Source organism: Vespula pensylvanica, chromosome 2, assembly GCF_014466175.1.
Source record: "Vespula pensylvanica isolate Volc-1 chromosome 2, ASM1446617v1, whole genome shotgun sequence".
Taxonomy (NCBI): domain Eukaryota; kingdom Metazoa; phylum Arthropoda; class Insecta; order Hymenoptera; family Vespidae; genus Vespula; species Vespula pensylvanica.
Genome location: NC_057686.1, coordinates 9,729,972 through 9,744,971, shown reverse-complemented (window position 1 = coordinate 9,744,971; position 15,000 = coordinate 9,729,972). Strand labels below are relative to the sequence as shown.

At 34.3% G+C, this 15,000-nt stretch overlaps 1 protein-coding gene across 5 annotated transcripts in view; it reads left to right on the top strand.

Moving 5' to 3' along the window:
* LOC122627005 (UNC93-like protein) overlaps positions 1 to 13,746 on the top strand; it is a 39,949-nt gene extending 26,203 nt beyond the window's left edge. For all 5 annotated transcript variants that reach the window (XM_043807709.1, XM_043807706.1, XM_043807711.1 and 2 more), the window contains exons 3-6: positions 1,429 to 1,648; positions 6,316 to 6,478; positions 9,998 to 10,265; positions 10,996 to 13,746. In XM_043807709.1, coding sequence (XP_043663644.1) covers positions 1,429 to 1,648; positions 6,316 to 6,478; positions 9,998 to 10,265; positions 10,996 to 11,315 — 971 coding nt within the window. In that variant the 3' untranslated portion in view covers positions 11,316 to 13,746. The remainder of the gene's footprint in view (positions 1 to 1,428; positions 1,649 to 6,315; positions 6,479 to 9,997; positions 10,266 to 10,995) is intronic.
* Positions 13,747 to 15,000: the final 1,254 nt, after the last annotated feature.

Below are 15,000 nucleotides of genomic sequence, written 5' to 3'. Positions count from 1 at the left end.
TCTAGTAACTTATAAAAAGTTTCTCATGACGAAAATGCGTTGAAAACAACTTGATTCAGTTTTTCTGAATTATTAAAGCATTCGTAAGAACAGAAACGACGGTAGTTGAACGGAAAACAGAATCATCTCGTCTCTCCCATTCAGCACGTGACTTTTGTTGTACACGAGTAAGTTCGTTGTCCGTCGTTTTTCGTTTTTTCAGGTTATCGAGCCTCAAGCTAAAAGATTTTTCTAGAAAACTCGAAGTAAATGCCAGGAAACGATACGATGGATGAGAGCGCACGTTGATCGTTTCCTTCTTTGAATAGTTGTGTATGTACGCGCAAGCGTTTATACAGCTGCAAATGAAACACTTTCTCGTTATCGTCACGAGTACTCCACTATATCATATATCTGCACGATAAATCGAGAGATTTGCGAGTTTACTATCGATTGCCGAAGGATTATATTTTATGCTTCGAATGAAAATAATGTAGAAAATAGTCATTATTTCCATTTGAACAAAGAAAAGTATCATTCCTATAAGTATTAACCAGAAATAGAAAAAGGTATTAAAGATATTAAAAAGAAAGAAAGAAAGATGGGAAGTTGTTAGAGGAACAGAACGATCCTGAAACGATCGTGGAACGATCGTTGATTGTGTCGCGTATAATATAAATTACTACAGGCGCAATACCATTGATTACCATAAACGACGAGACATCGATCTAACCGTGACATCGATATCTCGCGATCACCTGAAACATGGAGAGAGCCAGCAAGCACAATCGATTTACTATCGGCTAACACGTCCGAAGGCGTGCATAACGAGACACGGTATCGCATATTCTCGAGGATCGCAGCAGTACTTGATGATGCAACCTCGTATAAGATCTCTTTCTTTATCTCTCTCTCTCTCTCTCTCTCTCTCTCTCTCTCTCTCTCTCTCTCTCTCTCTCTCTCTTTCTTTCTTTCTTTCTCTTTCTCTCTCGTCCTCTCTTTCTCTGTTATCGTGGTAATATCATCACTTCGCTGGATGAAACTTAACCGTTGAGTTATCGATTTATACTTACGCTATAGTTGGTATAGCCACGTTTTAAACTATAGTTGAGAACACGACACTTCGATAGGATACGATCAAGATAACCGCGATTTCCGGTATAATCCTGTAATCAACTTTTTTGATCTTTTCTCTTGATCCGCATACTACCTTGACGACGGAATTATCAATTAAGCGCGTATGACGCGTATTATGTATAGATAAATGCAAACATAATATGAAAAGCAAAACATTCGTTTCTTCGAATATAGCCTTACGATTTCTCTTTACATTTATATTTCTATGTGCTATTATTTATCCCATTACTTGTTCCATGCATAGTTTCAATTGTGCATAGTTTCAATATTTCTCAATGCGATTATGAATAAAATAAAATTATCTATTTTCAGTTTTGAGCGAAGGAGAATTCGGTAGCGGTGGTGGTAACAGTACAACTAGTTGGAACAAGATAAAACTCTGTGGTGCCGAATTTTGCGTTCTTGGAAATGGAGCACACGAAAACTTGGAGAGACCCCCGGAATCGGAAATTTACGAAATTTCATCGATCTATTTGACATGCGTTATCGTTGCAGTAATCATTGTCGCTCTTTTTGTCGATCCTCTATCAAGGTGAGTCTTTAATAAATCATTTTATCGTCTATTTTTATCTAACGTCATTTCATTTTGTTCATAATATTCTTAAGAACAAATTTATAGAAAAATAATTTTGAGCGTATATAAGTTCTAAAATCGATTCTAGATATATAGTCGTAACCATAAACGATAAATATGAAAAGACAAATCAAGTTAATATACATCGAACTATTTCTCGGAGATTCGTCCGTATAATCGGTTTGTAAAAGAGTAGCGAGGATGAGACAGAGCGTCGTTTTTTTCCAGAGAAGTATTACGAAACCTGCCTTAACGAGCGAGTATCGCGAGATCCGTGGGTATTCCCTTCCTCTCTCTCTTTCTCTCTCTCTTACTCGATGCTATATCGCCATAAACATTGCTCTGCTCATGATTGCAAAATAGCGTACATCCTGACAGGATGCATAGATGCAAAGCCACCGACCACATCGTTGCGTAACTACAATCGTAACGATCGCTATTTGTACTTATTAAAAACGCTACGACGGCTAATCCGAATTACTTCGCTTCTTAGGTCGAAACAGAAGCCGAGGATAACATTGCACTTGAACAAACAAATACAATCCAGCGAAAAATAATCCGTTCACATACAAATTTATTCTTTCTGTCTGTCTGTCTGTCTGTCTGTCTGTCTGTCTGTCTGTCTCTCTCTCTCTCTCTCTCTCTCTCTCTCTCTCTCTCTCTCTCTCTCTCTCTCTCTCTCTCTCTCTCTCTCTCTCTCTCTCTCTCTCTATCACTCTCTATCTCTCTCATGGAATATAGAAACAATTCATTAAAACTGTGCAAAAATTGGATTTAATCATGGCAAAAAAAATTGAGAAAAACAATTGTTGAAACGATAAATCGTCACAGCAAAAAGAATAATAAAAAAAAATAAGTCTTAATAACATATAGGAACCATCTTTTGAACGCAAATACAGACAAGCACTTTATTGAAAATTATCGATAAAATAGCTTGTTAATTACAATCATTGTTGTGGTAGATTGCCCGATGAGACTGCACGTCCTTGTATATTATGATAAAAAAATATAATAGTATAAATTTACGTAAAAAAGATATTGTGAAAATGGATCCATCAATTTTATTTTTATTTTTTGTGATTGAAAAAATCTCCTAAAATTTTTCCCGAAATATCGCTCGATAATACCAATTACATAATTTCATTTATGCAGAATGTATACAACATTTAATGGCAGGCCGTCAATCAAATTATTGAGCCGAAGTAGGATTCATATTACAAAGTCTTAGAAAATCTCATTTCCCTGTGTTGGCTAGACGTGAACGAGTAAGTGCGCGCGCATACTAGGAATTTTTTATTCGTAATTAATGCATACGAGTTCTCCCATTAAATTATGAAAAGATATCGTTAGCAAAGATCGGTACTATCGATATGGTATAACGAGTATATAATACCGATGATATTTCGTCATGATCGAAAAAACATGAATTTAAATAAGGTTAATCCTTCCCTTACTAAAAGAATAATAGAAATATAATCGCCCAATATTGAAAAATCGCTGTATATCAAATATAACTATAATCTTACAATAAAATTGTGTTTCAATTAAGAACTTTGTTGGTGAATATAGAATATCTTGATATCTTCGTGGCAATGAATGTTCTTCTGATATACTATATATCTATTTATAATTCGTTCTAATTATATTCGTATAACTTAAATAAGAAATCAATAATTTGCGTAATAAAACAAAGTATTAAATATTGCTCTTTGTGTTAAAGCAAATACTCGCGATTTAATTTTCCGGTAGAGTGTCAATATATTGGCGGTCAACTCTGCTATAGCGAATGGGTTAAACGGATTTATCGAAAAATGAAAAGAATTGATAAAAAAACAAACGGTTGCATCGCATCATTCTTCTATGATTTGAGAAACGAAACATATCAGATCCATGCAATTTTAAAACAGGAAACGGATATACATCCCAGGCTAGAGGGAAATGTCTCTTACGAATTATAATTAGCTACCTCTAATGATTCTAACCATTTTCTGCAATGAGCGGCAGAGATATCTGGGCGATCGTATGAATGAAGCATCGTGCTGCCGGACGGCTTTGAGATTGCATAATCGAACGGGTATTACATTTTTTTGCATTTTTCGATCAATACACGTGTACATATGTATTTATTTATTTTCTGTCGCTATGTTAATCACGCTTTTAACGTGGCATTGTCCAACCAAATTTAAATTTATAATTGTAATCTTTAATAAATGAATTCGAGCAATCAAGTCTAAATCGATTGATACCTAAAATTGAACAGTCTGATGTTTTTTAAATGCAGCTCTTTGTTAATTTAACCGTTATCATTCTTCGAGTTAAGTATTCCCAGATTGATTCTTTGCGGACGGTTTAGAAGTCGATCTAATACTTTCACTGCAATAGAATTAATCATCAATATACTGCCACTATACGGGATAGTTGAGCTGCAGAATATAATAAAATTACTTCTTTATTGTATCATGGGAATTATTTGATCTTTATTAATTAATAAATAATTTTTATAATTTTATTTATTTGATTTAAATTTCTTGAAATTATAACATTTCAAGGAAAATAAATTTTGGACAAATACATATCAACGGCAAAATATAGTCACTTTTAGTATATAGCAAACGCTTGACGTTTGGTGATTGTAGTTATCTTTATTAATGAAAGGATTGTTCCATAAAAATTGTTGACTCGTATCCCATCAAAATTCTTATATAGTTGGAATGTCAAAGACACGGATCATTCGTTAACGTAGAACTGTTTTCATCGCGTTCTTTTTTCTTTTCTCATTTTTCGTAAGTAAAAAAGAAAAAAGAAAATTCTATAATATCTTGAGATACTACGAGCGATATTACGTAAAGTTGTTAGACGCGCGTTAGATGTCGCATCGACGACGCGTTGACGGTATCTTTTCCACATTGCGGAGTTTTCAAGGCTGCGAGTCGTAACGGTTCAAGCGAGTCTCTTCTCTCGAATAGAGCACTTATACGCGTAGACGATCATAAACATCGTTAGACCATTGCTAGTTTTCTCTGGTTAAAAAACAAAAACCTGTACATTCGTGTGCGCAAGCTTGGCCTGACATTATACGATGATTTGAATCTGAATACTAACTGAAAATAAAATAGACACAAATTATTTCTATCTTCGAGAACATATGTGCTGGATGCTCCCGTGTTTGATTTACTAACCAAAGTAGATCAATTGCCTTTATCCTTGCGAAAAAAGATAAAACAACTCTTGATGACCTTGCAAGGCTGAGTAGCCGATCGTATGTGTGATACCGTGAGAAGTAATAATAGCAATAATTAACAGTTTTCAATATCCTCATTATATATCTTACGTATCCATGGTATGCGTAAAGGTATTTGAAAAAAAAAACAATTTATGATTATAGTTGAAATTTCCCGTTATACAATCGCACAATCGTGGATCATAAAGCAGTTTTTCCGATTGTGAGGAAGTTGTTTGTTTCGAGCGATGTTGATCAATGAATCAGTGCTTCGTTGAATTATGTATCTAGATTGCTTGGGAATGCATCGAACGCCTACAATGTCGAATGTGCTGTCTTTTTCCATAACATTGATAAATAAATAATGTGTTTTATATATATATATATATATATATATATATACATACATATACACAAATATATAGATACTTTCAAATAGAATATGTCCACTCTCTTCTCCTAACCATTTGATTTGATTCTTAAGAGAAAAAAGAAAAGGAAAAATATATAACCCAGATGCTGATTAGAATAAAGCTATTACATAAGAATGGTTCAACGCGAATGGACGTAAATCTCAGGTGTGTTTTTTGAGAAGATAGGCGAGAGCCAAGACCTCGAATTACCGCGTACAGCGCGCTCTCGTCCACCTCGAAAGTATCCGTAGCTTCGGCTGGTCCAAGAAAGTCAAACGGCAGAACGTGTTCTCTGGAATGCCGTCTGGGTTGGAACATTTGCCAAGAGTGGAGAACGTACGCCGTCGTTAGGAGAGCGTGTTAAGGCGCTATTTAATAGCGCCAAGTGAGATTTATTTTGCAAATTCACTGTTGTAGTCTTCGGTTAAGCCAGGTTTATCGTTGAATAGCTACGTACAAAAACATAGAAACAGAAGTAAGTTTTCTCACTCTGTTTCTGGACCTCATCCTTCGATTCCCAAGTTGTTGGAATCGACGCACGCCTGTGAATATTACACAGCTAAATTTAGCATTAAATAATTACCGCTTAGATGGTAGAGCATGCTTTAAGGGCTTTCTCAGTATCGCGTTCTTTTGTACATTTAGTTTTTTATTTGCTTCCATTTTTGCGATGTATTTAACTCTTATTCGAATATTTGAAAACAAAAAATAAAAAATTAAGGAAAGGAAGAAAAAATAAAAAGAAAAGAAGAATGATATATAAAAAATTGTAGTATCAATATCCATTTTAAACATAATCGTCATTAAAATGCTTTTATGATGTAAACGACTTCGTTAAATTTTTCGTAAGACCTCGAATTGTTGTTAATCGTAAACTTCCTGTCGAGATAGTGAGATAGGATTGTCCACGTTTTTTTGTAGCGTTCAAGCAAAATTCAAGATATATGTAAATATTATAACGAATTTCTTATGGTATTTTTTTTTATTTGCAGGTACGGCGAAAAGCAACGGCGTGCTGATAGTCAAGAGCTCAGTGGTATTCAGTTGCTCTCCGCGACCGCTTATCAACTAAAGAAACCTTATCAACAGTTACTAATACCCATCACAGTATGGATCGGTATGGAACAGGCCTTCATCGGCGCTGATTTTACTCAGGTAAAATTTCTTGATAAGAAAATAATAGTATATTAATAAGGAGCACGTACTTTGCTCCAATCTACATATGTTTTGCTCGTTAGCATCTTTCGACAAAGTCCAATAAAGTTGCGAGTAACCTACTTTTAAAGAAACTCGTAAGTTGAGTCGTAATGGAAGCTTCTCGTCGGTCGTTGAGCCGTATGATCGGTCAGTTGTTCGGTCGGTTTGTCTCTTCTCTCTCTCTCTCTCTCTCTCTCTCTCTCTCTCTCTCTCTCTCCCTCCCTCCCTCTCTCTCTCCTGTTTTTGCTCTTTTTACACTTTTCTCGCTGGCGCCAGAGATAATTTTTGCCGATCCACTGAAATGATGTTGAAGAATTGTCATCAGGCTATTTTATCGTTATTCTTATCCATTTCTTCTTTTTCTTAAATTCTTTTTCCCATTTCATAAACATAATCACCTTTCTTTACTTTTAACCTTTTGATTGTCAATACCGTCGAAAAGCGATTATCTTCTCTTCTAGATAGTTATGACAGAGCACCCATTAGCAAGAATGTTAAAGAGTGACAATTCAGTCCTCGTCCAATGATTGAATTTTTCAAATTAACCGTTCCATGGGATGAATCATTCATCAATTTGATATGAAAACTGCGAATCGGAAATAATGGCTTTTTCAAAAGATTTTTATGCAATTTTCTCGGAGATCCATAACGAATCCCGTATATGTGTTACGAGAGTTTTCATCTCTTGAAAATTTCACCGGCTAGAAATAATCTTATACGTTACATAAGCATCAAGATTCCATCAAAGTGGAAATGATCAAAACAATCTGTAAATTGTATTAAAGGAAATATAAATCACTTTAAAAGTTTTTACAAGTATGACGTGCATTTAACCTTAAAAAAGCGAAAAATTTGTTGATACACTTTGGATTTGTTATGCGGGGACGATGTGAATTTCGAAGATAAACTGGACAACATAAAAAAAAAGAAAAGTGAGAGAAAATTAAGAAAATAATCGCCGATTTTTCCGAACTTTCGAGGTTCTTCTTGACGTCATTGCACTTTCCATTCCAATCGAGTTAAAGTTACATGAAGTATATCTACGAACCGACCAAGGCGAAGGTTGGTCCTTGCGTTAGAAAGGATTCATCACGGCCAACCACTGTCTTTTTCTAGCTCCGTGTCATTTTCCTGCAAATCAACTTTTTCTCATTCCTTAGATCCTTGTCAATTAGTTTCAATATACGCCACTGCCCATTAGTCACCGTATACTCTAAATATTATATATAACTTAAGAAAATTTAATGTATTATTTTTCACATATATATGTATACACACACACACACACACACACACACACACACACACACACACACACACACACATGTATGTATGTATGTATGTATATATATACATATATATATATATATATATATATATATATATATAAACATACCGAAATTATATTTCTTTCAATTAAATAACATCCAGTTATTACTATATTTATTACTATAATTATTTCATTTATATCGCTCATATACCAACCTATACATTTCATTAATATATAAATCTTCATTAACAAACTAAGTTTTTGTGTAACGCATAAAATGGTTGCTTATAATTATACAGATGCTGTTTGAAGTAAAACCAGCTTATGAACAATGATATATAGACAACGTACATTTGCCTATTTTTAATATTTTCATTGGCTTTTATATAAAATAATCGACCGATAAACTATGGAATGATGGTTTTTAAGTGATCGTTATGAAATACATATATATATAAATATAAATATATATATATATATATATATATATATATATATATGTGTGTACATAAAAAAGAGTATTCTACTTTTAAATAACATAAGTTTTCGTATTTTCTGTACAGCCGATATTTTGTAGCTATTTTAAGAATCATAATTGTTTGATTCATCGATTTGAAAGAGAACAATCGCAATACGATAGAACTGTTGCTTTTTTTCCGACGAAGATACTCGGCTGCGTTAGTTGGCGCGAAAAGTGCAACGACTGGTACGATCGAGCAAGCTCGTCTCAAAACTGGTCCGACAAGAGGAGTGTATTCGCCGATGAAGCCGGATAATTGGGCAATTAAATGGTGAAAGAGAAAGAGGAAGAAAGATGACGAGTGTTCTCCTCTCCTTACTCTTTCTCTCCATCAGGCGTGCACGCATACACTGACTCCATTGAGTCAGCTGGCTCGATATAAATAGCTTGCGATCTTATTCTCGCGATACCGCTTCCAAACCTGAAATGTTATGTACCTGTATCTCTTCTTCACCTGCAACATCAGCATGCACGCATACAGGCTCACGTGCATCTCCATTTACCCAAGCTCGATCTCGTGAGCGCTCGGGGCTATACAGGATGATTCAGATTTTCCTGTTCACTCTTGAAACATCCATTGAGTTTACTATTGAACATCCATGAAAAGATGGCATTTTCTTTAAAGCATAATGTTTAGTCGTCCTGTGGAATGAGTATTTTTTATTTTGATATTTTCTTCTATATTATCAAAACAAATGACGCGCGATGCAAAAATCGGAGATACGTCACTTTATCGAGTGAACAAAATCAGCGTATTTCTTGAGAAGAGCAATATCAATAGGTAGGATATCGTCCTAAGTGCGAAGGCTCGTTCTTGAATTCTCGATAATTCGAGTTCCTCGACCGACGATGGAATTTAAACTTTATCAAAAGCATTTCGCGATATACGTCTAATACTAAGGTTTGCTCATAAAACTTACACGCCTATCGCATTTATATATTGCGTACACACATAATAATATATACCAATTTGTTGTTATTTGATCTTTGGAGGAATTTTGATGAATGCACTTATTTCAGCTCAAAATAAAAAAAAAAATATCATCTTCAAATTTCAGCTCTTTATCTTAATATTAAAGCATGCCGAAGGCCACATATTTTTTTATATTTAAATGACAGATTTTTAATATTTTTAAATATCATTTATTAAAATAAATAAAAAAATGTAACAAATTTAAGTCCAATATAAAAATCACGTCTATTCCGTAAACTTCATTTAGCGAATATTCTTAGGTTCATTAAACAATATTTTATGGGTAAAACCCCAAAAATGACCAAAAAATTTCTAAAAATTGATATAAAATATTGTTTTGTGAATTCATCATCTGTTCTAGAAAATGATGTCTAAATGTAATTAAGATCTCCATGTTATGTAAATGTAAAAAAAATATGTGCTCTTCGACTATAAAAAATTAAGGATTGAAATTTGAAGAAATTTTTTTTTTATTTATTTTGAACTAAATCGACAGATGCACTCGTCAGCCAAATAATGATCACGTTGTTCGATCGGTTCGATCAATGTTGCTTATAACCATAAGTATAGTTATTGTTGAACAATCAAATGAACGGACAGAAACTACCTTTTTTCTTTGTCCATCTATTTCAAAATAGTATCGAAGTCGAAATTTTATTGATCATTAACTGGAGGTTCAAAGAAAGAATTAATCTTTTTCGCTTTCGATTTCAGGCATACATCTCTTGCGCTCTAGGCGTTCATAAAGTGGGATACGTGATGATCTGCTTTGGTGTGGTAAATGCGGGATGCTCCTTGCTCTTTGGTTCTCTCATGAAGTTCGTAGGCAGGCAACCGTTGATGGCACTTGGTGCCATAGTCCACGCCTGTCTGATAGTCGTCTTGCTTCTTTGGAAACCACACCCGGATAATCCATACGTTTTTTATTCAGTCTCTGGCCTTTGGGGAGTTGGTGACGCCGTTTGGCAGACACAGGTCAACGGTTAGTATTATTACTTGATATGTATCTGATTTGGACGGATTAAGATTCAAATCACAAATAATTAATGGTAATCTATGAATCGTTGACCATCTTAAAGCCCCTACGCAATGACGAATAGTATCGTAACACTTGATTTTTCTAATTTTATTCTTTTTATTTTTATTTCATTTTATTTCTTGTTTTTCTTTTCGTCGTCAAGAATAAAAACAAAGTCAATTACGAATTTATTCATAAAGAGATAAACACGTTTATAGAGTTCATAGAGACGAGCTACGATGTTGATATGCGTATAGATACATTCGTATCGGTAATAAAACTTGTTCCTTCTGAGTTTTTGTTCAGGGATATTCCGAAACTTTGTCCATATGAATATGAAAAAATTAAAATGAAAAAGCAAGTTCGGGTCGGTTAGTCGTCACTTTTCTTCTTCGATTCAAACAGCTAAAGACGAAGATAGTTAGATCGAAATTCATATATAGCATAGGTTTTTAACGACTAGTAAAAAACATCATTACGTTATTGGGTGTAGCTTAGAAATAACGATTCTAGTGAATTGTATTAGCTTTAGAATATCCGTTCAAAAGAATTCCGATATTTTTTGTTTTTTCTTTTTTTTTCGTAGATAATCGTTGAATCATTGAAAATACCAGAGAGATCTAGTAGCATTGATAGGTAAAAAAGTTCGTTAGATTTTTAGATTAAAGAAGAAAAATAATGATCCTTATCGCAGGTCTCTACGGTACTCTCTTCAGGCGCAACAAGGAAGCCGCATTTTCGAATTACAGGCTATGGGAGAGCGCAGGATTCGTAATTGCATACGCGTACAGTACACACCTGTGCGCCCGCATGAAGCTTTACGTTTTATTGACTGTCCTGATGATCGGCACGATGGGCTACATAATAGTCGAACTTCTCCACAGACGTAAACAAAGGAGATTGAAGGCTATCGCTGAGGACCCGAAAGCCGCGCAAGCGGAGGCCAATCAACCAGAAGAAACAGACGATGAGAAGGACGATCTCGATGACGACATCATCATCACGCATCTTTGAACCGACATATCGATTCACCAAGTTTCGATAACGCGAAAAAAAGGAAAAAGGCACTTTTCTGTCTTTTTTCGCGTTCTCGCCGAAATCGAGGACTATAAAATATTTCGAACAATTTGTGGACGATCTTGAGTGACCTTGGGCTACCCACTTTTCTCTTTCCTTTCTTCCTTTCTTCCTTCTTTCCTTTTCTACTTTTCGTTTTAGATCTAATTCAATTTTTTTTCTTCTCTCGACTCGGATACTAATCCTTTCTCCTCGTCTTATAAATGAAATTAAGAAACAGAGTGAAAAATTATATGCCTGCAAAATGGCACGAGATGGTCTTTCGCGATGAAACGAAAGTACCACTCTTCGCGATTCCTCTTGTCGCAAAGAAAAGTTCGGGAAAGGAAAATTACCGTATATTTACCGTCTATTTACTGTTTATTTGCCATCCATTTGGCGTCGATTTACCATCCATTTGCCGGCTATTGAAGACATTTTTTCTTCCCATCAAATCAATTCTTTTTATTTCTTGAACAAATATCAACAACGTAATCGACTTATCGACGAAATCACATTTTGTTTCTTCGATGGTAGGCAGAAAGAAAGCAAAAAAAATCTATCGAATTCCAAGATGTCTTCGTCGCGACGAGAAAAGGAAAAAATATTCTTTTCGAGATCTTGATCAAACAGAAAGAATAACCGACGTACGTGCCTACCTATTTAGACGGATAGATACGTTCGCATCAAGATGCTTCTTTGGCAAAGATTCTACAAGGAAACCCTTCATGCTCGGCCGCTTTTTCCCGCCAGAACGAGAAGCCCGTAGAGGAAAATCACGACAATCCTGTCTTCTAGCGACGGTGCTTTCCTACATAAGCTACCTTCGTATCTATTTATAGGTATCGCTAACTACTTATCCGTCCAATGTGCGGAGAACCGACTCTGGTCTCTGAACAAATGCCTTCTTCGTCCTTCTCTTTCTTCCTCTTTCTCGCTCTTCTTTCACCGGCTGATGGACACTCAGGCTCGCCTAAACCCGTTCTATCGAGTATAAGAGAGAAAGAAAGAGAGAATATACAATTTTCTTACCGACGATCGTCAGAGTTTAAATTCCGCGAGCTCCAAGCAAAAGAGAAGACTCCTCTCTTCGGTGCATCCTTCTAAAGGGATCTTAGCTCTTTTTTTAAACGTCTGGCGCGAGGCAAGGATTATTTTTAGAGTCCGGTTGTGTACCAACGGCACGAATCACCCTATCGTTCGTTATTCAACGAAGAAAGGCAATCGTTTGTCTTCGTCCGCATCCCATCGCTATAGTTTCTTGTCTTAGAGGTCAGGAACCTTTCTGGGCATACTCCAAGGTAGGAAAGGTTTTAAAGTACAACCTCTGATTTCTCTCATTAGCATGCTCCTCGTCATTCTTCGTCGCTGTTCGTCCATCTTCACAAAAACATTAATCACGAATCATTCATTCAACTTCCTCCGAATCAAAGTCTGAAGCTTCACCTAAATTTCGCGGATTTAATGCGATTTATTGTTCTTTCGGATCTCTCTATCTTACTATTATTCCTTGCATATTATATAATAGAGATATATTATAAGAATTGCAAGATATTGATAAAGAAAGAGGAAACATTGACGGAAGAGAAAAATAAGTGTCGTGATCGACCTTGCAATTCCTCGGAAAGAGAATCGAACGGTGCACTCCTCCGAACAGTTCCTTCATGCTCTTTTCAAATTCCACTTGTCCTTCCTAGCAAAAGATTAAACAAAATGACAATAAAGTATTCCCTCCTTTGTGGGAGATAATGAATTACTATTTCGAAAAAAATGACAGGAAAAGAAAAATGATTATCTGGGGCAATATAAATTCAATTCAAAGTATTATGTTTTTCTCGTCTCCAAACCGAGATATTGAATCTCTTAAAATTTGCTGTGCACGATGATAGACAATGGAAACATGGCCATTACTAATAGAATGTAACATTGAAAATTCTACTAAAAATACGCATATTACCGTTCTCTCCTCCTTCTCTCTGGCTACATCTATTCTCTATCTTTTTTTTTTCTATTCTCTTAATATATAAATTTAATGAAAAACTAGACCACAAAAACCTAGTTCTTAAGAAGCGCAAGTTCGCTAAATAAAAAAAACGTGTAGATAAATATAATATTATTAAGAATAATAATTGTAAGAGGGTTTTAATAACAAATGTAAGACGAAGTTAATACAACAGCGGATAAATAAGCCTTTGTATACTTCTCGGCAATTACTAATCGATTCGCAATCACGTATTGTATAAAAAATGGTGTTGCTCATTTAAGTGGAAAAATGAAAACTAGATCTACAATAGAAAAGCCTCGTTTCTTTGTGTTTTATAACAGTCTTTATAATATTTTGTACAATTTAAAAAGAAATGTATAATCTAATAAACCATTTATCGATAAACGGTCTATATATACATACATACATACATATATATATATATATACATTCGTGCACGCACATCAATTTCACATATGTTTTATAAGTATGTACAACATTTAACGATATCGATTTTAAATATTTTGCGAATTAGAAAATTAAAAAAAAATATTTTAAAACACAACCAATAACATAGTCAGTCATTGATATTGATTTCTTAAGATATTACAATTACATGAATAATTTATTCTGTGAGTTGCTAGCACGTAGTTATATACACACTTTGAGAAATATAATAGGAAACTGAGAAATAAAAACAGATAAATAATGAAGATATTTTCAACGTGACATTGTCCAAATCAATATATCATAAATAATAACAGAATACTTAGTTTTATATAACTGATATTTTATCAATTTAATATATATTCTTTCTCGTAATATATCAAAAAAAGTATTTTGTTTACCGCTATCATAAAAAGCATTCCAATTTTTCTATATATACATATATATATATATATATATATATATATATATATATATATGCATAAATATATACACACGCGTGCGCGCGTGCATCACACACACATATAGGATATATGCGTACTTACACACCTTGCTTTCCCCATTTCTTGCCGAAGTTACGAGGCTTTCTCAATGCGTTTAATCTTGGTTAAATTATCTTAATTAAAATTAAAATTTATTAAATTAATTAAATTATTAAAAAAATTAAATTATCTTAAAAATCTTAAATTATCTTGGTTAATTATCGTCAAATTAACTCTTCAAGTTGAGATAAAGGAAAAACATTGCAAAAAACATATTTCAATTAATACTAATTCTTTGCTGCACGTAAGATTTTGATACACTTGTTAAGAATGCAACCAATTTGTTGTACAGAAAAGAAAAATATATATATATATATATATATATATATATATATATATATGCACATCTGCGCGTGTGACTATTACTATCATTATAATCATCACCATCATTACCATCATCGTCATCACCATCATCATTATCATCATCATCATTAATGTTATTATCATCATCCTCATCACATCATCACCACCACCACCACCACCATCATCATCATCACCATCACCACCATCATCATTATCATCATCATCATCATCATCATCACCACCACCATCATCACCACCATCACCATCATCATCATCGTCGTCGTCGTCGTCGTCGTCATCCTCATCGCCATCGTCATCATTATTATTGTTGTTGTTGTTGTTGTTGTTGTTGTTGTTGTTGTTGTTG